Genomic DNA, 25,426 nt, shown 5'->3' on the forward strand with positions numbered 1-25,426 from the left:
GCGACAAATTGTCAACAACGTATTTTATTTTTGAAAAAGTGTCTGAGCAATGACTTAATTCCCCGCTTCCTCAAGTTTCGTATTCCTGAAAATGGTTGCTTTGAGGCAACAATGGTCCATAACTTTCAAAGAAGACTACTACGACGAGAGGTGTCGGAAGCACACCGGACAATGATCATGAGATCGGACCAGTTACGCAACGCCCGACAACTTCTGAAAGAAAAATGCCCAGATTATTTACTTCTCTCTGTTGCTTGGCATTCGCGTAGGGACACCAGAGCGGAACGCCTTACTATTCATGATAGACACAACAAAAAACTTATGGCACTGGCTGCCAAACAGGAAAAACCCTTGAGATCTGTGGGAAATACTGTCAAAATTATGGGTGATTTGAAGCCACCGAAGTTTGTTATTGATCTGCTTTCATTAGGTCCCAAGCACCCTGTTCTGGACCAATTCAATGAGATGCATTTTTTGGCAGATATCGAAAAAGTACTGGCTCAAATGAAAAATGATGACTCAAATACTGATGCTATGAACGAAGTAAACGCGTTGACTGTTGGTTATCTCAAGCAGATGAAGAGACAGAGGCCTGACCGCGCAGTAAAAATGGTTACCTCTTATCTCAAAAAGAACAACTTGAAGGCTGTCCCTTTTAATAAGGGTGCTGGCTACTGTTTGATGTCTGCCGGAGATTATAGCGAACGACTCTTAGAAGTTCTGAATGGAGAACAGTTCAAGCCTTTCGATGATTCTAGAAAGAAGGATGTTTTAATTGCGATTGAGTCAACGTTCAATAGAAACCTCATGTCACTAGTTCGTGCGGGGAAGATCTCATCCGATTTATACAGTAAATGCAGATCTACGGGTGCTCAGCCGGCGAGACTGTATGGCCTGGCGAAAGTAAATAAACAGAAAACACCTCTCCGTCCAGTTCTGTCTCTCCCGGGTAGCTGTTATGAGAATCTTACCAACCAGTTGAGTAAATGGTTTGATAAAATTGAGAAGCCAAAATAGAGACGTCTACTATCAATATCAAACGTGACTTGATGGAGGTGAGTTTAGAGGAAGACGAAGTTATTGTTTCTCTCGACGTCAAGAGCCTATATACCAACGTCCCTGTCCTAGAGTCAATCGAGTTAGCAGCAGATATTCTCTATAATTCGGAGTAACTTCCTCCTGTTGATAAAGAAACTTTTAAAGATCTCATGAGAATGGCGGTTACAGACGTTAATTTTATGTGTGATGGCAGATGGTACATCCCAAACTGATGGGGTAGCGATGGGTTCTCCTTTAGCAGTCATTCTTGCCAATATCTTGATGAAAAGTTTCGAAGAGAGAATCAGCAGACAACCACCTGATAACTTCCACAGCAATGGTTCACAAGACAGCTATCCCTGTGGCACGTGCATGTTGGAGGTCCTAGATGAAGGTTTTTCTATTTGCTGTGATGACTGTGACCGATGGTTTCATCTTAAATGCACCAATTTAACCATCCGCCAGCTCAAAGGTATGGATGATAATTATTGGAATTGTGGTTGCGGTGCAGTAACGTCCAGACCTAAAGCAAAAATTTTTGGCAGGTACGTAGATGACATCCTGCGTTCGGTCAAGATTGCTGAGATTGATCGCTTGTTATCATATGTGAATACGCTACATCCAAATTTGGAGCTCACAATAGAATTACAGCTCACTGGGACGCTTCCTTTTCTCGAAATGCTTATTAGACAGTCCGGCCGTACTATCAGCCCAGAATGGTACAGCAAACCTACAGACACTGGACTCGCCTTTGGGTTTCACGCCTGTGCGCCAACAAAATACAAGAGAAACATTGTTCAGGGCACCTTGCACAGAATTGATCACTCCTTTTCTACTTGGGAGGCCTTTGATAAAGGTTTGAGGAAAGCAAAAAATGATTGGGAAGCAAATCAGTTTTCTTCGGCTTTTCATGAAACCATAGTGACAGATTCTCTTCTTAAAATCAAGGAAAACCAGGACACGACCACACAAGCAACAACCAATTCAATAAAGCCTGAAAGTATCGAGAAACCAGTTATCCGGCTCCAGTATCGAGGAAAAGTGTCTGATATTTTCGCGAAAAGGCTCCCTAGGTATTTGACGAGTAGGGTGGTTTATGAGATATGTTGTCCAGGATGCTATTCCTGCTATGTTGGACAGACCGTCCGATACCTGATCACCCGAAAAATTGAACACCTTAGGGACTCTGTCCCGGTGGGTAGTCATCTAAAGGAATGCGGAGCAGACACGGCTGCAGTTGAGGCGAGAATTTTAGACAGATGCTTAGACACGAATAAAATTTTGACCTTAGGAGAGCTTTATATTTCGAGGAGAAGACCTGCCCTCAACACGCATGAGGAATACCGGCAGCGGTACCTCACAGTCAAGTTGTGAGGTTTTTTAAGTCCGTTTGTTTTAGTCAAATGACTAACTCGGGTCTTAACTGACGCTGTTCTTATATTCTTTTTAGTGTTAGTTTTTATACATTTTTTTTGTAATTTCTACACATCCATTTCCATTACGGTTTTACAGGTGCTTTGTTTTTTAGATTGGCTGATGATGACTTTTATATCGAAAACGTTTCTGGAATTTATTTTACATTGATCTGCCGTTTTTACCACAGAAAGTTTAAATTAATTATTTTTCATAATTTGAATTTCCCAACTCTATAGTTCGGTGTTGTCAGGGTACTCTAAAGAGTTGCAAATCTTGCCACATGCGACTGCTAAACGCGACTGCTCAAAGCTTTAAGTTTCCGAGATGTGAAGATTTTCGATTTTTTCAAAATTTCTCTAGGAACTTATCTACAAAAAAATTCAAAAAAATTGAAACTACTAACTTGATGAAGACACTATCTTATTGTCAGTGTACATCCATGCGTCTCAACTCTTGCCTCTTAAAATGAATACTCAAATCCTTTTAGTTTTCGAGATAAGACGATTTTTCATTTTTTTTTCGGGAAACTTAGGTTTAAAAAATTTAACAAAATTTTGGATTCCTAACCCTATAGTAGGGTGCTCTCAGGGACTCTCAGTGGTTGCAAATCTGGCTTCCAAATTTCTCCAGAGGCCCTTTAAGTTTTGGAAATGACGCTTTGAAAATGGGAATTTAAAAAAATTTAAAATTTCGAAATTACCAACCCTGTAATTGGGTGCAGTCAGAGTACACTAAAAGTTTGCAGATGTTGTTTCCAATATATGCGGTTTTTCATGAGTTGTCGAAAAATTTCGAAGCACCGAAGGTGCGTTTATTGCCAGTCGACTTTAATTGAAAAGGACTTAAACACTTGTCATCTTCTTTTATCATTATCACTTCCATATCTAGAAAATTCCAAGGATTTTGACTGGAATACGTGATGAAGGGACTCCTGACTGTAACCTCGGTTACTATGATACTTTTGACCTTCTGATTACCTACAAAAAAGGAAAAAAAGAAAAAAATATGTTTGCAGCATGATTTCACTCACGTTAATTGCTTTTCTCTATAAACTGTTGCTCAGGTTTTTAAATGCAGTTGAACTCTTTCTAATTGCACCTGAGCTTGATACAACTTCGTGGTATCAAAGGCTGTTTTACTAAGCAGTTTTGCTCTGAAAGAAATTAGTAACTGCCGCTGCTGGCGTGACAGAAAACATAAGTTGATATTTTCAATGACAGGAAATAATGCACGGTTTCGCTTTGCGCCTTCGTGACGTGCTGAGAAACTTTTTCCTCATTGTTGGCATAAAAACAGCAACATGGATTCGTACTATGAATTAAGTGCATCTTAGCTCAGGAATTTATCGGTGAACAACAGCGCGTAGTCTTATAATTACTTCTGCTCTTTCATGGTTGACTATTTTTGCTGACTTTTACAGTATCTAGTTTCTCTCTTTTAATCTATTCCTTTCTCTCAGGTAAAAACTGTTTGCAGAAATGCAATTGAAAAAGTGGTTGTTGGCCATAGGCTTGATTGCACTTCCCATTTTATTGGGGTCGGCAGTTGGGATTGCATTTGCTCCTGGGGACTGGTATGATGACATCAACAAACCGTTTTTCAATCCGCCCTCATGGCTCTTTGGCCCAGTGTGGACTGTGATCTACGCTATGATGGGATACGCGTCGTTTCGTGTTGTGCAAATGAAAGATGAGAGTAAAGTGGTTTGTGCATTGGTACTCTATGGAGTCCAGTTGCTCGTGAACTTGACATTCACACCAGCGTTTTTCGGACTACAAAATTTTGTTCTGGTAAGTTCGAATCATACATGATTAAACTTTCGTTTAATTTTTCAACCCCGACAATTTTGTCTTAAGGCGAAGTGACGTGACGACTTTTTAGGCCGCAGTTATATGCACAGTGCTTATTGGTTTGGTGATTTGGACGATCAGAGAATTCTACATCATTGACAAAATTGCTGGTCTTTTACTTGTACCTTACTTGCTATGGTGTCTGTTCGCCTCTGCGCTCGCTTGGAGCATTGCTTACCTCAACTAGAGAGGTTACAGATTAAATCAAACGACGAGGCCAAATGAATATCTATCCTTATCCTTTTGTTCAGTTGTTATTGTTCTCCCTTGAAGTTTCCCCACAAGTACGGCACCCAATTGATATTTAGTGAGAGCTTATAGTAGATGAATACATTTTTGAAACAGCTTCTTATATCAGTAGATGCAGCATATAAAGGCTTCAATCGTTATAGCTGTTAGAAATGCTGTAAAATGTCTAAGAGGTTGAGTTAGCTTAATTTTGAAAGATTTGAATTGTTGTTCCAACCACTGATAGTGGGGAGGAACTTTGTTTCCGCTATAATTTAATTTTCGTTTTCTTTCTCCTTTGCAAAATCAGATACCTCAGATGCGCGTCAGGTGGAATCGAGTGATATATCATGTTAATCCCTGCCATTCGTAGTAATATTTGAAAAAATGGAAAGTTTTCTCAGTGTCGAGAAAACGCTGCTCAAAAACTTACAGCAGTTAAAGTAAGAGTGAAGAAGACCTTTTTCGAGTTGATAACTTGTCCAACAGAATCATTGAATGATATGATAGATTTTTTATTATACTTGCGATAAGCAAGGGTGCTGCAACCGATACTACACCTTTCCCCATGAACAACTTTATTCACAAGATTTTGCTGATGCTTAGTTTTCCTTTATAACGCATGCGTTTTGCGAGTGTTATCAAATCGGAGTAAAGCATTTTTTTAAGGTTAACAACTAGTTTAACAAAATCCGTTGAATCACTTATGCTGCTGCTGTCATGCTCAATTTCATAGAAATTCTTATTTAACTACCGGGCACTAGATACTACTCTTGCTATATTTCAGCCAGCGCATCTGTCGTAGAGTTTTCAAATTAGAAACTTTCTGTTTTTTCCGACTATCAGCTTTCTCAGATTTCTTCTAAATTCCTGAATGCCATTTATAAAGCTCCACTGGTAGAGGTGGTTGAGTTACAATATTTTGTGCGGAATTTTAGTAAAATTCAATAAGTTGTGATTTTGTTGCTCTGTTCCACTATCTATCGATCTATTTGCACTAGCGTCAGCTTAGTTTATTTTTAGAAACCTTCTTTTTTCGAACCTCACTCGCAATTAAAAGTGTTCACAAAATGTGTTCTTTTATTTGGAAATTTTACTGTAGCATTGGAAATTGCATAGCTTTATTTGTGACTAGTGTTTGGCTATTGCCTTTGAAGCTTCCATGGCTGAGTGGTTAGGGTGTGAGACGCTTAATCTCTAGGTCACAGGTTTGAATCTCAGATGTAGCCGAATTTTTGCTAATTCGAGTCCTATTTATATTTCTGCTTTTTGTCGTGCTCTCGCTAGTGTTTGCGGAGCGAAGCTTCGCCTCTGTGTATATATTCAAATGCGGTCTTCACTATCTCGCCATGTTTAAGCTTTTTAAACGTAAAAATTTTTGCTTGTTAAACGAAAAAAAAAATCACGTTCAAGCTATATCATATATTGCAATGCTTGAGAATTTCTTAGATTTTCTAGTGTTAATTTAGTGATTATTTAACCAACTTTGAAATAAGCCACTCCATAGTGAGAGTTTCCCCAGAGGTTGCGAATTTGGCCTCCAATTATGATTACCCAAATTCTTATACTTAACGATTTATGTGATTTTTTCAAAAATTATATAAAAATTAAAACTTGAACGATTTGAAATTTCCAAACCTGTAGTTGGGTGATGTCAGGGTACACTCATTGGTTGCAAGTTTTGCCTCCAAATATGACTGACTGCTCAATTTGTGGTAGTTTTCGAGATATGACGTTTTCTACGATTTTGAAAAAAAATTCAGACCCCCTTATAGCTGGATGCTACCCGGGTAGTCTCAGAGTTTGCAAATCTTTTCTCCGATTGTGACTGTTCAAGTTATTTTGGTATTCAAGACCTAACGCTTTTTCTTTTTTTTTTTGAAAAAGTGTTTTCAGAAAACCTGATTTATAAGCGTTGCGAAATTTTTATTTCCAACCTTTTAATGGGGAAATTTCAGGGTACTCGCAACTTTTTCTTTCAAGTTTGACTGACTAAATCATGTTAGTTTCCGAGATATGCCCCTTTTTTGATTTTTCAAAACGTTCAAAAAAACCTAATTAAAAACTCACCAATTTTGAAATTCAATACTAAGTGGTTTTCGTCAAGGTACTCTCGGGAAGCTTATATCTGGACTCCAATTATGACTGTCCAACGCGATTCACTCTCCTAGATGTAACGTTTTTATGGTTTTGGAAAAGTTAAGTTAATTTTCACTTAGAATATCAAAATTGTCGACGCATTGATGGGGTGAAGTCAGATGTTTTCAAATTATTTTTGCTGGATTTATCTATTGATGGCAGCAAATGAGTACATGCTAATGAAAAGAAAGAACTAAGTTAAACAAGTCATGATTCAAGTTAAACAAGTCATGAACAATTCTTTTTCATGATTCAAGTGATTTTGCCTGTGAAATAATTGAATATAGAAAGGCAGTTGTATGCTGTCGACCATATTAGGGCTTTCTCATCTCAAATTACGAAGATGTTAATTACAGGCTTCAAAAGATCTGTTACGCGCTACTAACCACTGAATTTTTACGTATTTGATGATGGTGCTAAGAATGAGCAAGCGTTATCAATTGGAATATAGATCTATTCTTGTAAACAACATGTCCAATAAAATCACTAAATTATTTTCTCACATCTGCAATTCTTTCAACCAACAGACGTAATTCAAGCATGTTTGCGTTTCAAATAACTGTTCTTTTCACTTTAGCGGCAGCTTAGTGTGTTATTACGAACCTTCTTTTTTTCTTAGCTAACTCGCAAATAAAAGTGCTCATTAAAAGTGTTCACTTGCTTGGAAATTTCTTTGTAGCATTAGAAATTGCATTACATCTGTTGTCTGCTTTATTTATGGCTAGTTTTAGTCTACTATCAAGCTTCAGTGGTTGAGCTTCTAATCTCGAGGTCGCAGGTTCGAATATCATACATAGCCGAATTTTTGCTTATTCGAGGCTTATTTATACTTTTTCTCATTGTACTTCATGTGGCTGCTTTTTTTCGTGTTCTCGCTAGTGCTTGAGAAGCGAAGCTTCGCCTCTGTGTCAATTTTTTATGCTGGTGTTAAATCTAATAACTCCAGTTTGGTATTGTTTCGTTTTTTTTTACGTGGCTTTTTTGGTTTATGCTGATTGCCTTAGTGGTGTGAGTTTATGATTGGGGTAATTAATTTTTTATGAAAACACTTTTTTTGGATCAATGGGTGTCTGCTCAGATATTGTCGGCTTCATTAATGCTCGGTCTCCATGCAAATGTAACTTTCAATTTTTTGTCATGTTTTTCTTTCTAAAATTATGAATTCTATTCAAGACAAATAGGAAGTATTTGGTAGATCTAGATTTTCGGTTTTTTCATTTTTTTATATCAATTTTACAGGTTTCGCTTCAGCTAATTTATGCTGGATTGTCATGCTCTTAATTTTGCATCGCAAGTTATCCGGAGATCTGCTTCGGCCTGGCAAAAATTTTTTTTTCGGCCTTTTTTTTCGTCTCAGAGCGCTGATTTTTTTTTGTTTTGAGCGCTTTCTTTTATGCTTGAAATTGATTTTTTCCTGTTATGGCAAAGGTTATTCGGTACCAAGAATTTTTTACATCAGTTGGCATCAGTTGTGAATTTCTTCTAAATTCCTGAATGCCATTTATAAAGCTCCACTGGTAGAGGTGATTGAGTTACAATATTTTGTGCGGAATTTTAGTAAAATTCAATAAGTTGTGATTTTTTTTGCTCTGTTCCACTATCTATCGATCTATTTGCACTAGCGTCAGCTTAGTTTATTTTTAGAAACCTTCTTTTTTCGAACCTCACTCGCAAATAAAAGTGTTCACAAAATGTGTTCTTTTATTTGGAAATTTTACTGTAGCATTGGAAATTGCATAGCTTTATTTGTGACTAGTGTTTGGCTATTGCCTTTGAAGCTTCCGTGGTTAGGGTGCGAGACGCTTAATCTTTAGGTCACAGGTTTGAATCTCAGATGTAGCCGAATTTTTGCTAATTCGAGTCCTATTTATATTTCTGCTTTTTGTCGTGCTCTCGCTAGTGTTTGCGGAGCGAAGCTTCGCCTCTGTGTATATATTCAAATGCGGTCTTCACTATCTCGCCATGTTTAAGCTTTTTAAACGTAAAAATGTTTGCTTGTTAAACGAAAAAAAAAAATCACGTTCAAGCTATATCATATATTGCAATGCTTGAGAATTACTTAGATTTTCTAGTGTTAATTTAGTGATTATTTAACCAACTTTGAAGTAAGCCACTCCATAGTGAAAGTTTCCCCAGAGGTTGCGAATTTGGCCTCCAATTTTGATTACCCAAATTCTTATACTTAACGAGTTACGACGATTTATGTGATTTTTTTCAAAAATTATATCAAAATTCAAACTTGAACGATTTGAAATTTCCAAACCTGTAGTTGGGTGATGTCAGGGTACACTCATTGGTTGCAAGTTTTGCCTCCAAATATGACTGACTGCTCAATTTGTGGTAGTTTTTGAGATATGACGTTTTCTACGATTTTGAAAAAAAATTCAGACCCCCTTATAGCTGGATGCTACCCGGGTAGTCTCAGGGTTTGCAAATCTTCTCTCCGATTGTGACTGTTCAAGTTATTTTGGTATTCAAGACTTAACGCTTTTTCTTTTTTTTTTGAAAAAGTGTTTTCAGAAAACCTGATTTATAAGCGTTGCGAAATTTTTATTTCCAACCTTTTAATGGGGTAATTTCAGGGTACTCGCAACTTTTTCTTTCAATTTTGACTGACTAAATCATGTTAGTTTCCGAGATGTGCCCTTTTTTTTGATTTTTCAAAACGTTCAAAAAAACCTAATTAAAAACTTACCAAAGTTTGAAATTCAATACTAAGTGGTTTTCGTCTAGGTACTCTCGGGAAGCTTATATCTGGACTCCAATTATGACTGTCCAACGCGATTCACTCTCCTAGATGTAACGTTTTTATGGTTTTGGAAAAAATAAGTTAATTTTCACTTAGAATATCAAAATAGTCGACGCATTGATGGGGTGAAGTCAGAAGTTTTCAAATTATTTTTGCTGGATTTATCTATTGATGGCAGCAAATGAGTACATGCTAATGAAAAGAAAGAACTAAGTTAAACAAGTCATGATTCAAGTTAAACAAGTCATGAACAATTCTATTTCATGATTCAAGTGATTTTGCCTGTGAAATAATTGAATATAGAAAGGCAGTTGTATGCTGTCGACCATTTTAGGGCTTTCTCATCTCAAATTACGAAGATGTTAAACACAGGCTTCAAACGATCTGTTACGCGCCACTAAGCACTGAATTTTTACGTTTTTGATGATTGTGCTAAGAATGAGCAAGCGTTATCAATTGGAATATAGATCTATTCTTGTAAACAACATGTCCAATAAAATCACTAAATTATTTTCTCACATCTGCAATTCTTTCAACCAACAGACGTAATTCAAGCATGTTTGCGTTTCAAATAACTGTTCTTTTCACTTTAGCGTCAGCTTAGTGTGTTATTACGAACCTTCTTTTTTTCTTAGCCAACTCGCAAATAAAAGTGCTCATTAAAAGTGTTCACTTGCTTGGAAATTTCTTTGTAGCATTAGAAATTGCATTAGATCTGTTGTCTGCTTTATTTATGGCTAGTTTTAGTCTACTATCAAGCTTCAGTGGTTGAGCTTCTAATCTCGAGGTCGCAGGTTCGAATATCATACATAGCCGAATTTTTGCTTATTCGAGGCTTATTTATACTTTTTCTCATTGTACTTCATGTGGCTGCTTTTTTTCGTGTTCTCGCTAGTGCTTGAGAAGCGAAGCTTCGCCTCTGTGTCAATTTTTTATGCTGGTGTTAAATCTAATAACTCCAGTTTGGTATTGTTTCGTTTTTTTACGTGGCTTTTTTGGTTTATGCTGATTGCCTTAGTGGTGTGAGTTTATGATTGGGGTAATTAATTTTTTATGAAAACATTTTTTTTGGATCAATGGGTGTCTGCTCAGATATTGTCGGCTTCATTAATGCTCGGTCTCCATGCAAATGTAACTTTCAATTTTTTGTCATATTTTTCTTTCTAAAATTATGAATTCTATTCAAGACAAATAGGAAGTATTTGGTAGATCTAGATTTTCGGTTTTTTTCATTTTTTTATATCAATTTTACAGGTTTCGCTTCAGCTAATTTATGCTGGATTGTCATGCTCTTTATTTTGCATCGCAAGTTATCCGGAGATCTGCTTCGGCCTGGCAAAAATTTTTTTTTTCGGCCTTTTTTTTCGTCCCAGAGCGCTGATTTTTTTTTGTTTTGAGCGTTTTCTTTTATGCTTGAAATTGATTTTTTCCTGTTATGGCGAAGGTTATTCAGTACCAAGAATTTTTTACATCAGTTGTGAATTTCTTCTAAATTCCTGAATGCCATTTATAAAGCTCCACTGGTAGAGGTGATTGAGTTACAATTTTTTGTGCGGAATTTTAGTAAAATTCAATAAGTTGTGATTTTTTTTTGCTCTGTTCCACTATCTATCGATCTATTTGCACTAGCGTCAGCTTAGTTTATTTTTAGAAACCTTCTTTTTTTCGAACCTCACTCGCAAATAAAAGTGTTCACAAAATGTGTTCTTTTATTTGGAAATTTTACTGTAGCATTGGAAATTGCATAGCTTTATTTGTGACTAGTGTTTGGCTATTGCCTTTGAAGCTTCCATGGCTGAGTGGTTAGGGTGTGAGACGCTTAATCTTTAGGTCACAGGTTTGAATCTCAAATGTAGCCGAATTTTTGCTAATTCGAGTCCTATTTATATTTCTGCTTTTTGTCGTGCTCTCGCTAGTGTTTGCGAAGCGAAGCTTCGCCTCTGTGTATATATTCAAATGCGGTCTTCACTATCTCGCCATGTTTAAGCTTTTTAAACGTAAAAATTTTTGCTTGTTAAACGAAAAAAAAAATCACGTTCAAGCTATATCATATATTGCATTGCTTGAGAATTTCTTAGATTTTCTAGTGTTAATTTAGTGATTATTTAACCAACTTTGAAATAAGCCACTCCATAGTGAGAGTTTCCCCAGAGGTTGCGAATTTGGCCTCCAATTATGATTACCCAAATTCTTATACTTAACGAGTTACGACGATTTATGTTTTTTTTTTCAAAAATTATATAAAAATTCAAACTTGAACGATTTGAAATTTCCAAACCTGTAGTTGGGTGATGTCAGGGTACACTCATTGGTTGCAAGTTTTGCCTCCAAATATGACTGACTGCTCAATTTGTGGTAGTTTTCGAGATATGACGTTTTCTACGATTTTGAAAAAAAAATCAGACCCCCTTATAGCTGGATGCTACCCGGGTATTCTCAGGCAAATCTTTTCTCCCGATTGTGACTGTTCAAGTTATTTTGGTATTCAAGACTTAACGCTTTTTCTTTTTTTTTTGAAAAGTGTTCTCAGAAAACCTGATTTATGAGCGTTGCGAAATTTTTATTTCCAACCTTTTAATGGGGTAATTTCAGGGTACTCGCAACTTTTTCTTTCAAGTTTGACTGACTAAATCATGTTAGTTTCCGAGATATGCCCTTTTTTATGATTTTTCAAAACGTTCAAAAAAACCTAATTAAAAACTTACCAAAGTTTGAAATTCAATACTAAGTGGTTTTCGTCAAGGTACTCTCGGGAAGCTTATATCTGGACTCCAATTATGACTGTCCAACGCGATTCACTTTCCTAGATGTAACGTTTTTATGGTTTTGGAAAAATTAAGTTAATTTTCACTTAGAATATCAAAATTGTCGACGCATTGATGGGGTGAAGTCAGATGTTTTCAAATTATTTTTGCTGGATTTATCTATTGATGGCAGCAAATGAGTACATGCTAATGAAAAGAAAGAACTAAGTTAAACAAGTCATGATTCAAGTTAAACAAGTCATGAACAATTCTATTTCATGATTCAAGTGATTTTGCCTGTGAAATAATTGAAAGGCAGTTGTATGCTGTCTACCATTTTAGGGCTTTCTCATCTCAAATTACGAAGTATTAAAATCATGCTTTAAAAGATCTGTTACGCGCCACTAAGCACTGAATTTTTACGTATTTGATGATGGTGCTAAGAATGAGCAAGCGTTATCAATTGGAATATAGATCTATTCTTGTAAACAACATCTCCAATAAAATCACTAAATTATTTTCTCACATCTGCAATTCTTTCAACCAACAGACGTAATTCAAGCATGTTTGCGTTTCAAATAACTGTTCTTTTCACTTTAGCGTCAGCTTAGTGTGTTATTACGAACCTTCTTTTTTTCTTAGCTAACTCGCAAATAAAAGTGCTCATTAAAAGTGTTCACTTGCTTGGAAATTTCTTTGTAGCATTAGAAATTGCATTAGATCTGTTGTCTGCTTTATTTATGGCTAGTTTTAGTCTACTATCAAGCTTCAGTGGTTGAGCTTCTAATCTCGAGGTCGCAGGTTCGAATATCATACATAGCCGAATTTTTGCTTATTCGAGGCTTATTTATACTTTTTCTCATTGTACTTCATGTGGCTGCTTTTTTTCGTGTTCTCGCTAGTGTTTGAGAAGCGAAGCTTCGCCTCTGTTGTCATTTTTTTATGCTGGTGTTAAATTTAACAACTCCAGTTCGGTATTGTTTCGTTTTTTTACGTGGCTTTTTTGGTTTATGATGATTGGGGTAATTTTTTTTTCTTTTGAAAACACTTTTTTTTGGCTCAACGGGTGTCTGCTCAGATATTGTCGGCTTCATTAATGCTCAGTCTCCATGCAAATGTAACTTTCAATTTTTTTGTCATGTTTTTCTTTCTAAAATTATGAATTCTATTCAAGACAAATAGGAAATATTTGGTAGATCTAGATTTTCGTTATTTTCATTTTTTTATATCAATTTTACAGGTTTCGCTTCAGCTAATGTCTGCTCTTTATTTTGCATTGCAAGTTATCCGGAGATCTGCTTCGGCCTGGCAAAAATCTTTTTTTTCGTCCCAGAGCGCTGATTTTTTTGTTTTGAGCGTTTTCTTTTATGCTTGAAATTGATTTTTTCCTTTTGTGGCGAAAGTTATTCGGTACCAAGAATTTTTTGATGTTAATAAAAAATAAAAGTTCGCTGTGCGGTCTTTTTGAAGTTTTTGTTCTAACTCAAATTTTTGTTCATATTTCGCTCATTTTTTTATATCAGCAATTTTTTTTTGAAATTTGATTTTCGTTTAATTGGCGTCTAGTCACGTGTTGTTGCTTAGTGGACGCTCAGAAAATACTATAAGTTTGCTTAAAGCTATTGATTGTGTTTTCGGTCGGTTTTTCTCAGATGGAATTTTTCGGACTTCCAAAAATATGTTGAATTTTCTTATGACAACAATTTTTTTGGTTTTTTGTTTTTGGGTTGATTGACGTCTAACCACGTGTTGTTGGGTTAGTGGACACTCGGAACATACCTAAAGCTTGCCTAATTGTGGTGATTGTGTTTCTGTCTGTTTTTATGCGATTGAATTTTTCGCGTATCCATTTTTTTGCGTAATTTTTGTTTGTTGCTTTTTTAAGGTTTGCAATTTTTGAACATTCATTTTCAAAATGAATTTATTTCAAAACGTATGAAAATTTATGTAGAATTTGTTTGTTTAACGAGCTTTGACAATTTTGTTTTTATTTTAGTGGCTTGCTGGTCATGCACTGGTGGCTTGCTGAAGTTTTTGTTCCGACCATTGAAAATGGAGAGGAAATTGGTATTCTGGTGCATTTTAGTTTTTCTTCGCAAAATTAGGTACCACAAGTATTCATCGGAATGGTGCGAGTGATTTTTAGTGAATTTTGTAACGCCAAAAATATTGAAAAAATTTAGAGGTGTTTTCCATTATGCTTACTTACAGTTGCAAGAGCTGTCTTGTAATCGGGAACTAGATTTTTCCTGTAAACAATTTACTAGAAATTGAACTTGTTATTTTATTGAAATCAAGGTTCCTTTCCACTTCGCCTGGAGGTCTGGGGTTCAAGTCCCGGCAGGATTTTTTTTTCCAGTATTTACGAAATAGAAAGTTTTTTTTTATAAAAATCAATTGTCGGACTTTCGTTTGTCGGATTAGGTGCCCTATCACGGATTTTTCTTGAGCTGTATTGGTAAGTATCATGGTAGTTGCAAGTTTTAATCTGCAATATTTTGGTAAAATCTTTTTTCGTCTCAACTGGTGTCTGCTCAAAGATGGTCTGCTTTGCTTACGCTTGGTAAGTTTTGTGCCTGCATAACTTCCTTGTCTTTTTACCCCAAGGTCCACAGCCTTCAAAAAAATCTGTGGGGGATTATTTGATCTTTTTTTGGAATTTCGGTCGCTCAAAATCAGTCGTTCCAAATTGAGATTTTGGGTTTAATAGATAGGAGGGTTGTGGGAAGCTCCACTGTATTAGCGGCTACTCCCAAATCTTGTGACAAAAAGTTACGGCCCTCGGAAAGATCAAGTTTTTGATGTTTTGACCGTTTTTTGAAACTTTTCTCCAAAACTATCTACAAAATTTGAGGTATTGGATTCAATCCAAAGAATAGGATGTGGGAAGCTTCCCTGTATAAATCGCTACGCTCAATTTTTTTACACTAAAAGCTGGTTCTCGGAAAAGTCCAAACTTTGTTTGTTAACCGTTCTCGATAATCATGCTACAAAATCTGATATCAATGGTTTAATCGAAACAACAGATTGTTGAAAGTCACGTGTATACGCTGCTACAACCAATTTTTTCTCGAAAAAGTTATGGCCTTCAAATAAGTCATCATTTGGAAACTTTGACAGTTTTTGGGAAACTTTTGGATTTTCTCAAAAACTATCCTGCCAATTCTGAGGCTTAATCCAGAAAGACAGTTTTGGAATCTTCTCTGATTGAGCGGCCACGACCTACTTTATGCAGAAAAAGAGAAAAAGAGATATACATTTCGGAAAGTCAAATTTTTGACCGTTTTTTGAACTTTTTTCATTTTTCTTAAAAACTACCGTCGCAATCTGCGATAAAGGGTTCAAGCGGCGTTTCCTTTAGACAAAATTTGTGTCTTTGGTATAATTCCACTTTCTCGAAAACTTATTTCATTAGATAAACGGAGGGTTTGGGCAAAGAACAATTTTTATAGTTTTGAAATGACCGATTCCATCCTGCATCAGTATAGCAAATTCAAAAAATATCAAACAGGTAACTTAAGCTGGGCCCCTAGTTTTCTTTTATGGAGACATTTGGTTCCCTTATTTATTGAAGATTTTTCATTTCGACTGTTTTTTGTTTGTTGTGGCACGAAGATGCGCTTCGACTCTGTTTTCTGTTAATAACTGACCTTAATTCTTTTGGTATGTGTTCTTTTGAAATTCACTTTTGCGACGAGGACAAATCTGTTCACATTATACGCGATGATTACGTAGGTTAACATAAACTATGAGAAGTGTTTTATTGTACTGCTATTTTCCCGGTTTCTCAAATTTCTTGTGTTCTGCATACCATGAATCGTGTGATGCTTGTGTATAGCTTGTGAACTAAGAGCATCTGGTTTCTTCCAGAAACCAATTGCATTTTTTACTGAACATTTTCACGGTAGAGTGATAGAATGAAGGTGTCAAAAAAGAAAGTCCATGTATTTTTAATGAACGATTGCAATTTATAGTAATCTGGCTGGCTGCGATCAATTAATTTTATTTTATTTTCAGGAACATTCTTACCGCCGCCATTTTTATAGCAGATGTAGGGGAAGCGCCATACGTTGCCCAGGTCCACTGCAAACCCGATTACACTTAACAAGAAGTCAACTTTCTTGGCCCACAACTCGCGTTCAATTTCCTCCTCATGTTCCACTCCATCCTGATCATGGTCTACGAGACAGTGCACAGGGTGACAAAATATAATTACGATTCGTTTTTTGATGACCAAAAAAAAATAATAAATGAAACAAAATTAACTTGAACCATCCAGCAAATTAAACATGTTTTTAAACAAATAATGCCATTTCACTTATTTTGCATAAATATTCAAACACGAGAGAAAAAGAAGAGCAAGATACGCTGTTGCGCTTTTTTTTGTTAAAATCAGTTATTAATTGAAAGCAAATAGCAAAAAAAAAATTCGGCCAAATTTTCTCGACGCTGCGGGAGTTTTTTGAAATCTATATTTTTTTCAGTTTCTGTGCGAGATTTTGTTAAGCTTGTAAAAAAGCGCTGAAAAACCCACTCTACGCCTTGTTTCATTCCCACTATGTTGAGAGTGGTCTGAACAAAAAGGGATTTATGTTAAAACGGCCAAAAAAACATTGTTCAACAAAAGTACTGAGTCGAGCTGAATTTTTCATTTACTGAATTGAAAGTACTTTAATTCAATTGTACTAATAATTACACTTGCTATAAGCAAGCGTATTGTAACCGTGTACTGGCTTGGCTTTTTCCCCAAAAATAACTTGTTCTCATTGAAATTGGTGGTCGGATCATTGAAATTGGTGGTCATCCCCAAATCTGTGCTTTCGTCAATCAACAGGCATGTTTTTGAGCATGTGTGGGTGTATATACGCAAACGGAGCGTATTTTAATATTACGAAGCCCTTTTGGTGGCACTTTTGGTTGTTTTATTTCTAACCGTTGGCATTCTACGTAATGCTACAACTCGCATCAAAAGACAACTCGCAATATACTCGCCGCCGCAGTCGCGTCATTGTGTTGCGAGCATGCTAACAGTTGTTAGGACTTTATACGAAGTTAAAAGCCGGCGTAGCGCGCCCACCGGCGACCTTTTCCCGAGAAACTAAAGTTTCCAATTAGCTTGAAAAACTTGCGAGTTGCGCCAGAAAGAAAAACGTGTTTAAAAAGGCTTTTCGGAGTAGCGTTTATTGTAAATCTTCTATATTTTTGCCGACAGGTTTCCATAAATTATGTATCTTTTAAGCGTTAATGAATGAAATGAATTATCACTTATTCAGTTTGTATGGGTTATCCGTTTTTTTAATTCAGTTTTTGTTCATGGTCGAATTTCATTTTTTGATGTTTGAGTTCTGATTCAAGTTCAAATCTTATTCAATTGCTAAATTGAGTTTTCAAATCCACTCTCCGAGAAATACGCTATCCAATAACAATATGCAAATGACGCAAAAAAAAAGTTGAACGATTTTTTTGAAATGAGATTTAATTTTAAAGATTTCCCAGCCCAATTAAAAACCACATATAGACTCGAAATCAGCTAGTTTTATGAAAAAAAAAGTATCATTCAAAAATGCTTAAAATTAAAATAGCTGCAGCATGTCACGGTATCCTTTTGTTCTTCGAAATTGCTAAGTTGAAAATTGTTTAATAATTTGGCTGCTTGTTCACTATGTTCGTTTTATTTCTAAATCTTTGTAATACTACATTAGTTTATTGTACGCCACCAGCTCTCCAGCTCTTCTATCATTTTTTGGAAAATCAAATTGCATCAAGTCTTAATGTCCTGTTAGTAAACATAAATAGTTTAAGCAAAGCTGAGCAAATGTTTTGTAAAAAAAACTATCCAGGGGTTTGCTAGAATTCAAAAAGTAACAATTAAAAATGGTCGTCTAAGCTGACGGTAGACAGCATTGGTGACGGGAAAATTTTTATCGGTGAAGGGAACTATGCTTAAGATATTTCTCAAAAGTTTGCTAAATAGTTATTTGGTGACCCTGTGCGACACAGAGTCCGTTTTTGGGTTGATGGGAGGCTTGGGATCTTCCCTCCTCCATGATAGACTGCAGATTGGCCGCCCCTCCCGCGTTCTTCAAAATGGGTGTGGTGGATGTGATGCTCTGGTTGAGACTGTTCTCAGGACTGAATTGGCCAGATGTGAAGGTTCCACTCTCGTCTAAATTGTCGCTGGAGGTATCGCCATTATTAATGGAATTGTACGTCGTCTGAGACATAAGGGTCAATCAAATTGGTAAAAAAAAATGTTGCGATTTCAGATAAATATCAAATAATTAGTTAGTTTTGATCATTTATATAGAGCTCAGTATCCTTGCGCAGTCAATATTAACTTTTTTAAAAGTTAGTTATACGGTTAATTAAGGGGGCTCTTTGCAATATTTTTTTCTTTCTTTTTGAGTTTAAGATAATCATAACGGTTTTTGCATCAACCTTTACTCACGATTGTGTATGTACTGTTATTGCCTAGAGAAGCAACAGATAATTGTGTTGTATTGTTATGGTATGTGGTGGTATGTTACGGGCTAAGTTGGAAAGTATGAGCTCGTTTGGTTATAAGTAAATCTCCAAATTAAATCTGATTTATGTCTTAGCCGACAGGTGTCTGCAGTGTTTACCGCAGATGCGGATTTATCAATGGCAAGAGCAAAACCAATTCCGCCGCATACTTGGTAGCAGCCTTGCAACTTGACCAACCTCGAATATTAAGCTCGTTTCCATAATAACATTTTGGGACCGTGACGCCAAAATTTCAGCCAAAGACTGCCGTTATAGTTTTATTTTGTATTAACAATCGTGATTTTACCAAGACCGTCGTTTACCTCAATTGTGCCGTGCTTACTTTATCGCAGAAATTCATTTTTCTTAAATTACGGATAATTTGTTTTGATTTAAAAATGTTATTATAATAAAGGCTCAGAAAGGGATAAAAAAAAGCTGGTTCATATTTGAAAAACTAATCTCCAATAGAACAGCTCTTCATTATGTGAATTTGATTAGTAATTTTGATCTTTTGTTCATGCAGTTGAATCGAGATTATTTGGAAGCGAAGAATTACCGGGAAGTTTCTATGGAATATTTAAAGCAGCTCCAATATTTTCAATAAAAAGGCTCTCAGATGAAACTGTATTCGCATTATCGACACAAGGTCATTCCCCAACTATTTTTTGCAAGATAACCTGACCCAGTTGAATGAGACAATATTTTATCAATAATTATGCAAAAATGTCTGAAATTTTTGAAGTGCGTGAGACTGATCTGGTTTTTGCCAATATCTGCTATTCTCATACCTTCCCCCATCACTCATAGCGAAAACAAATCAATCAATTCATAAATCAACCAGGATTGTTCTAGAAATTCTGCGTTCAATCAAAACCTATGCTTACATAAAATATTCCGCCAAATAAAGCTTTAATCTGGTCTTAAGAAGATATTTTGCAGTGCAGTAAATTTTTTAAAGTGAAAATTTTAGCGTTATAAAAAATTTAAACAGTCTAGTTTTTTCAGATCCAGAAATGGTCAAGGGCTTCAAGACAGCGGTGAAGTTCGATGAGGCGTCAAGACTGGAGTTTGTGCAGGGCATGCGCAAGCGGAAGAACCAGAGACGCCAGAAGGCTGCCAACCAGATCAAACTGAAGATGAAGCAGGACAGGAGGGCGTACGACAGGAAGAAGAAACAACTGCAGCTGAAGGAGATAGCTGAGCTGGACAAAATAGAGGCAGAGGCTGAGCACATCAATTTGAAGCGATTGGCCACGTGTTCGGCCGAAAATGAACAGACTCATTTTAGTTCTATACCAGGTAAGGAACGCTGTTGATTTTTTGTGATTATTTTAAGGTTCTTTGTTATCAGAATGAAGAATTTGCTCCAGTGCGATAACATACAGCGCGATAGTCCGAAGATGGAGAGTCAATTTCATGATCAGTTCGTTAACAGAACGGTTTCGAATCCCGGTCGGACCCCTTTTTTTCGATAGCTGTGAAAATTGAATTTTGGAAACTTGAATTGACGAATCATCGTTTTTATGTTTAGTCGGCTTACTTTAACAAAGCATGGAGTTTTCTTCCGATTTAAGAAATTTTTCATGCAATTGAACGTCTTTCTGTGAGCTACGCTTCGCTTCTATTTTTACTATTATAATCCCAAAAAGTATATTTAATTGATAACTTTATTGCTATGATATCTGTAGTCTATAAAATACAATTAATATTGTTTCTTTTGGTGATTGTCCTACAAATTATAGTGTTTTAGGAGTCACAATTGAGCCAATCAGTTTCGACACTAGTCATCTGCATGTCACTGCAAACTTGGACGCAGAAGAAGAGTCGGAATCAGAAACTAAAATGAAGGAGGGCGAATATGATTCAACTAAGGACAAGTTGGATGATCTTCGGCACAGTTACAAGAAACTGGTGAAAGATCGCATTAAGAAGCAGAAAAATAAACTTAAAAAGAGGAAAAAGTAAAGTAAATGTTTCTGTTGCCGATGTTGCTTCAAACAATGATCTGGCTGTAGTTAGTTACGGAAGGAAGATGCACACGATGGGCTTCCGATTGTTTGAACGAAGACCGCAAAAACTCTAAATGAACCGAACAATTGATCACCGTTTTTTAGTTCTCATATGTAATTTTGAACCGCAGTAGAAATTTATTGTTCGCTGCAATAATCTCAAGTCCAAGGCTCAAGAAAAAAAAACAGTTGAAAGAAAGACTATTTCATTAGAGTACTTTGTCGAAATAGAGTTTTTCGCAAAACTTATACGTCCAAGTCTCAAGAAAAAAACAGTTGAAAGAAAGACTATTAAATTAGAGTACTTTGTCGAAATAGAGTTTTTCGCAAAAATTATACGTCCAAGTCTGAAGAAAAAAACAGTTGAAAGAAAGACTATTAAATTAGAGTACTTTGTCGAAATAGAGTTTTTCGCAAAACTTATACGTCCAAGTCTCAAGAAAAAAACAGTTGAAAGAAAGACTATTAAATTAGAGTACTTTGTCGAAATAGAGTTTTTCGCAAAACTTATACGTCCAAGTCTCAAGAAAAAAAAACAGTTGAAAGAAAGACTATTAAATTAGAGTACTTTGTCGAAATAGAGTTTTTCGCAAAAATTATACGTCCAAGTCTGAAGAAAAAAACAGTTGAAAGAAAGACTATTAAATTAGAGTACTTTGTCGAAATAGAGTTTTTCGCAAAACTTATACGGGTAAACAAAAGAAGCATATGAAAAACAATGAGGGAATCTCAGTATGGGATTGAATAATTTTTTCCAAGTGTGCCTTGGAGTTATTTTTGGGAAATTTTTGCAAATTAACTTTAATCTAACTTGAAAGGGCTTTCATTATTGAACTCTGCTGCCTTAAGGGTTTTTTGGTGCGACAAAATGGTATGATGTATCCGAAAATCAGCCTCTAATCGAATTCTAGACAGTAGCAAGGAAAGGAATAGAAAATTTTTATTTTTCAGTGCCAATGATCGAATATGAGATTGGTGCTTGTTGTTGTTAGTTTCTCAAACGTGGGCAAAAATTATCTCGGTCGGTAATCAACCAGGCGGCTCGTAGGAAATTGAAGCTCCTAATGTTACTGCTGCTCTTTGAGCCAAAAATTGATTAAAAAAATCTTCCGGCTCTATTTTTACCCACCTCGAAAATTTTGAATTTATAACCTTTCACGTTGTCAAACTGTCAATACCCATTTGACTTCGTAAGTTCTCTCAATACACCGTAAAGTTGAAGTTAGTATTTAATGGTAATGGGATACCATCTAAAGGAGCCAACTGCCCCCACTCGTTTTTTAAGGAAAAATCATTACACAAGTAAACGCTTGTGAAGATGGCTGACCGTTTTCGCCTTACTACTTACACTAGCAAGCGTAGTTTATTGTACTACTTTTTTCCATCCTAACTCGCGAATAGAAGTGCTCATTTGGTGGCAATTTTGCTATCATCTTGATCTATAGCATTGGAAATATCATAGCATCTGTTCTCTGCTTTTTTGTGGCTTGTGTTTGCCGCTCGTTTCCTACTTTTTATTGCTGTTTGCCACTCGTTTCCTACTTTTTATTGCTGTTTGCCGCTCGTTTTCGACTTTTTATTATTTCACTTTATAGAGCTTCTTTTTAAACGTTTTCTCCGAGGTTTTTGCGAAGTGTAGCATCGTTCTGTGTGCATATTTATCAAAAGAAACCTGTTAGGATTGCCCGTTTATTTGAAATTTTGGCGTGTGTAACAACTATACAAGCCCAAACACAGTAGTTTTCTTATCAATGGTTCGCGTGGTAAACCTATTTATGTCGGCGGTGAGGCGCTTACGGTAAAGAAGTCGCTTGAACTATAATACGAAATCATTCTTAAAGTCTTTGTCTCTCAGTTTGTTCATTTTTGTGTTCAGTTTCTGTACATCTCTGTTCAGTGATTGCAATGTGCAGCTTTGCCTCTGTCGCTCTGTGTAAATTTTAAATTTTGTGTCTTTTATTTGAATCAATTAGCCATTTCGCGTAAATTAGCTTTCTCACGTTTGCCTAATTTTTTTAATAAACCCCTTATACCCTTACAATCAATGGCCACGGGTGAAAAATTTTGAAATAGCTCAAAGTTCTTGTAGTTAGAAAGACCTAAGGTCAAGAACAAAATGATACCGAAAATATGTTTTCGAGCATTATTAGAAAGTTAAGCAGAAAGTCTGCGATAGATGCTTGCTCAAACAGTAAATGCATACAGCTCACTTTTTGATCAATTTTTCAAAGTCATAGTTTTATAATTTAAACAGTGTGCAGATCGATAGTAAATGTATTGACCACCTTTCGCGCAAACATCGGAAATTCGAAATAGTTAGGTTTGCAACAAGAAAACAAAGTATGCAACTTAACTGCTATAACAACAAAATCAAAACGCATCGGCAATAAATAAGCCAATCGTGGAAGAAAGAACAAAAAAACAAGGATAGCCGCTTACTGTGCAAGTAGCACCGAATGTTCCGGCCAGTCTTAATAAAATACATTTTTTTTTTCAAATTTGTCGTTTTTTCGGCGTGGTGTGATACAGGAATCTGAGCGAAAAAAGAGAGCTTAGGCATTTTCGTCAGTCATGGTAAAATATGCAAATTGGAAAGCAATTTTTGAAGACGAATAACAAGAAAAACAAACAAATATTGATTGTTTTTTTAATTTTTGAAGTTTTTGATTCCTAAGATGAAGCTAACTTCATTTGGGTGAAACTAATTTTTCAAAGATTAAATAAAACATTAATAAGCTAATGTAAGCCTGCTCACTTGCTCAAAATTAAAACAGAAATTAAAAATTTTAAACAGGTTTTTCTCGACACTTGGAAATTTTTTAATATCGTTCGAATCACGACTGAAAGTGCTTCAATATGATATATTTCATCAACCCAGTCAGACGATTATTTGTGGTAGCTGTTTTTGTGTTGAAAAAAACTAATACATCCGAATACAAAGTTCCTCCCCATTTTTAATGGTCGGTACAAAAAGGAGGGAAAGAGAAGAAGCTTAGTTTCGAAATAGTATACATTTGAAGAAGGCTGCTTGTATGTCGGGGCAAAACCCTGAGTGGTCCGACTACCCTTTTAGTGGTCTGGAATAGTTTGTGCGAGACGATTCACCCAGCATAAACTAGTCAAATTATAAATTCAGCATCGAAAAACTAAATGAGAACTTTAGATTGATCATAGAGTCAGGTTTAAAAAGGGGTAGCGCGCCCTTGCTGAGTTTATGAAAACCCAGCTTTAGATTCTAACACATACAAACGATGTGTGAAAGTTGGTCTGAATAACTAAGCAAATAAATATATGCCTAACATTCTTCAAAAATTGAAGCAAGAAGTATCATATCATCACACTAATCACATTGACACTAAATATGAACTGAGCTGCCACAGGGAAAGCGTAGAGAACGTCTATCTAGCGTTTGTTCTTGTCAAACAATCAAATTAAAATAAAAGAACGTTTTTTACGATTTGTTTTTGCGGGAAAGGCATGATATATTTCAACTTAAATTTGAACCGTTTTGAGGCAGTTATCATACTGTTTTATTGTGCCATCTGCAAAATGTCAATATCTTTGTTGACCTCAAAACAGATAAATGTGGTCTTTTCATTAAGTTTTGGGGGTTTTAAAATTGCCATTTTAGTGTTTATTGCGCGTAAATTGCCGCTTTTAAAAAAAATTATTGCATGAACGACAAAATTATACTGCCTCAAAATTTGGCATGAGCATGCAAGCTATTTGTTCCTAATGATGTGTTATTACATAGTGTCAGGCGGATAAAAAAATCTACAACAAAACTCAATATTTTCCTTTTACTCAAGTTTTTTTTTCTAACTTGCCATTAGAAAACACCTTCAAGCTGGAAGGTAGATAGCTCTATTTATGTTAAACACTTGAATCACTGCATCATTTCATCAATTAAATAACCTTTATCTTGAACGCTTAACTTTTAAATATTTCCATTACCGGTTAAATTTATTTCGGTAATTTTTTTTCGTTAACTTTTTCGTTAACGGTCTTAGTTTTTTATTGCTTCTAAATTAACCATGACCGATTACACATAAGTGTTTCGACCAGTTTCTCAATGTGTTTTCCGAAAAAATTACGTTCAAAAAAATAACTCGTATAATTTCACACGTTTTTCAATTTGCTTTTCTGGTTACGTTAATTTCAAACTCATACTCATTTAGCATCGCGCGCGTGGGGTTGAGGTAACATTTATGCTTGATACAAAAGCTTAAAATTCAAAACTGGTCGAAACTTGTGGTTTTTTCTGAACAAGAATTTTTCGACCTAAAGGCCATTTTGAAAGTCGCAATAATAGTAGTAACTGAGCCAGAAAATTTTCATGCAAAACTTACTGGTCGGTTAATGTGCTCGAAAATATTATCCATGCTATGGTTACGCGACCTATTGTCAAGTGTTAGTGTTTGAGAACATAGACTTTTTTCTTGAAAACAAAATTTGATAGAACTACTGAATCATTATTTAAGTTTTATTTTTCGCCAACCGATAGAGATAATTGAAAGATATCTAATTTTTTTATATTTTGGTGCCTTTAGAAAACATTAGGATCGATCAGCCAAAAATGGATATCTTAAAATATTACAAAGAGGGGACCCTTTGGTTCGGCAGGGGGTCGAATCCCTAAGAAAAAAGGCGTACACCCCCCCCCCCCCTCCTTCGCTCATAAATCCGCCCCTGCCCTTCTATAAGAAGTTTTTTAAATGTTGATTGTAAATTTACCAACTCCACTTT

General features: G+C 35.8%; 2 protein-coding genes across 3 annotated transcripts in view; one reads left to right on the plus strand and one right to left on the minus strand.

Annotated features, from left to right (window-relative positions):
- LOC134844828 (sodium-dependent serotonin transporter-like) overlaps nt 1-19,583 on the minus strand; it is a 98,140-nt gene extending 78,557 nt beyond the window's left edge. Inside the window, exons 1-3 of one of the 2 annotated variants that reach the window (XM_063861654.1) lie at nt 18,613-19,583; nt 18,151-18,330; nt 16,194-16,343 (exon numbers count right to left, since the gene is read on the minus strand). In XM_063861654.1, the coding sequence (XP_063717724.1) occupies nt 16,194-16,343; nt 18,151-18,211 (211 nt within the window). In that variant the 5' untranslated portion in view covers nt 18,212-18,330; nt 18,613-19,583. Of the gene's footprint in view, nt 1-16,193; nt 16,344-18,150 lie in introns of both variants that reach the window. The other variant, XM_063861646.1, reaches the window with a different exon arrangement.
- Nucleotides 19,584-19,680: 97 nt separating this feature from the next.
- On the plus strand, nt 19,681-20,904 carry LOC134844841 (uncharacterized). Its single transcript, XM_063861660.1, has 2 exons — nt 19,681-19,970; nt 20,422-20,904. Exons 1-2 carry the CDS (start codon nt 19,685-19,687, stop codon nt 20,634-20,636), a joined length of 501 nt encoding a protein of 166 aa, XP_063717730.1. The 5' UTR covers nt 19,681-19,684; the 3' UTR covers nt 20,637-20,904.
- Nucleotides 20,905-25,426: the final 4,522 nt, after the last annotated feature.

The sequence above is a fragment of the Symsagittifera roscoffensis genome, chromosome 1 (assembly GCF_963678635.1).
Source record: "Symsagittifera roscoffensis chromosome 1, txSymRosc1.1, whole genome shotgun sequence".
NCBI classification, from domain to species: Eukaryota; Metazoa; Xenacoelomorpha; order Acoela; family Convolutidae; genus Symsagittifera; species Symsagittifera roscoffensis.

Coding starts and splice junctions, on each gene's coding strand:
- LOC134844841 (XM_063861660.1), top strand. CDS start 19,685: ATGGTCAAGGGCTTCAAGACAGCGGTGAAGTTCGATGAGGCGTCAAGA. Junction 19,971..20,421: donor TCATTTTAGTTCTATACCAG/GTAAGGAACGCT, acceptor ATAGTGTTTTAG/GAGTCACAATTGAGCCAATC.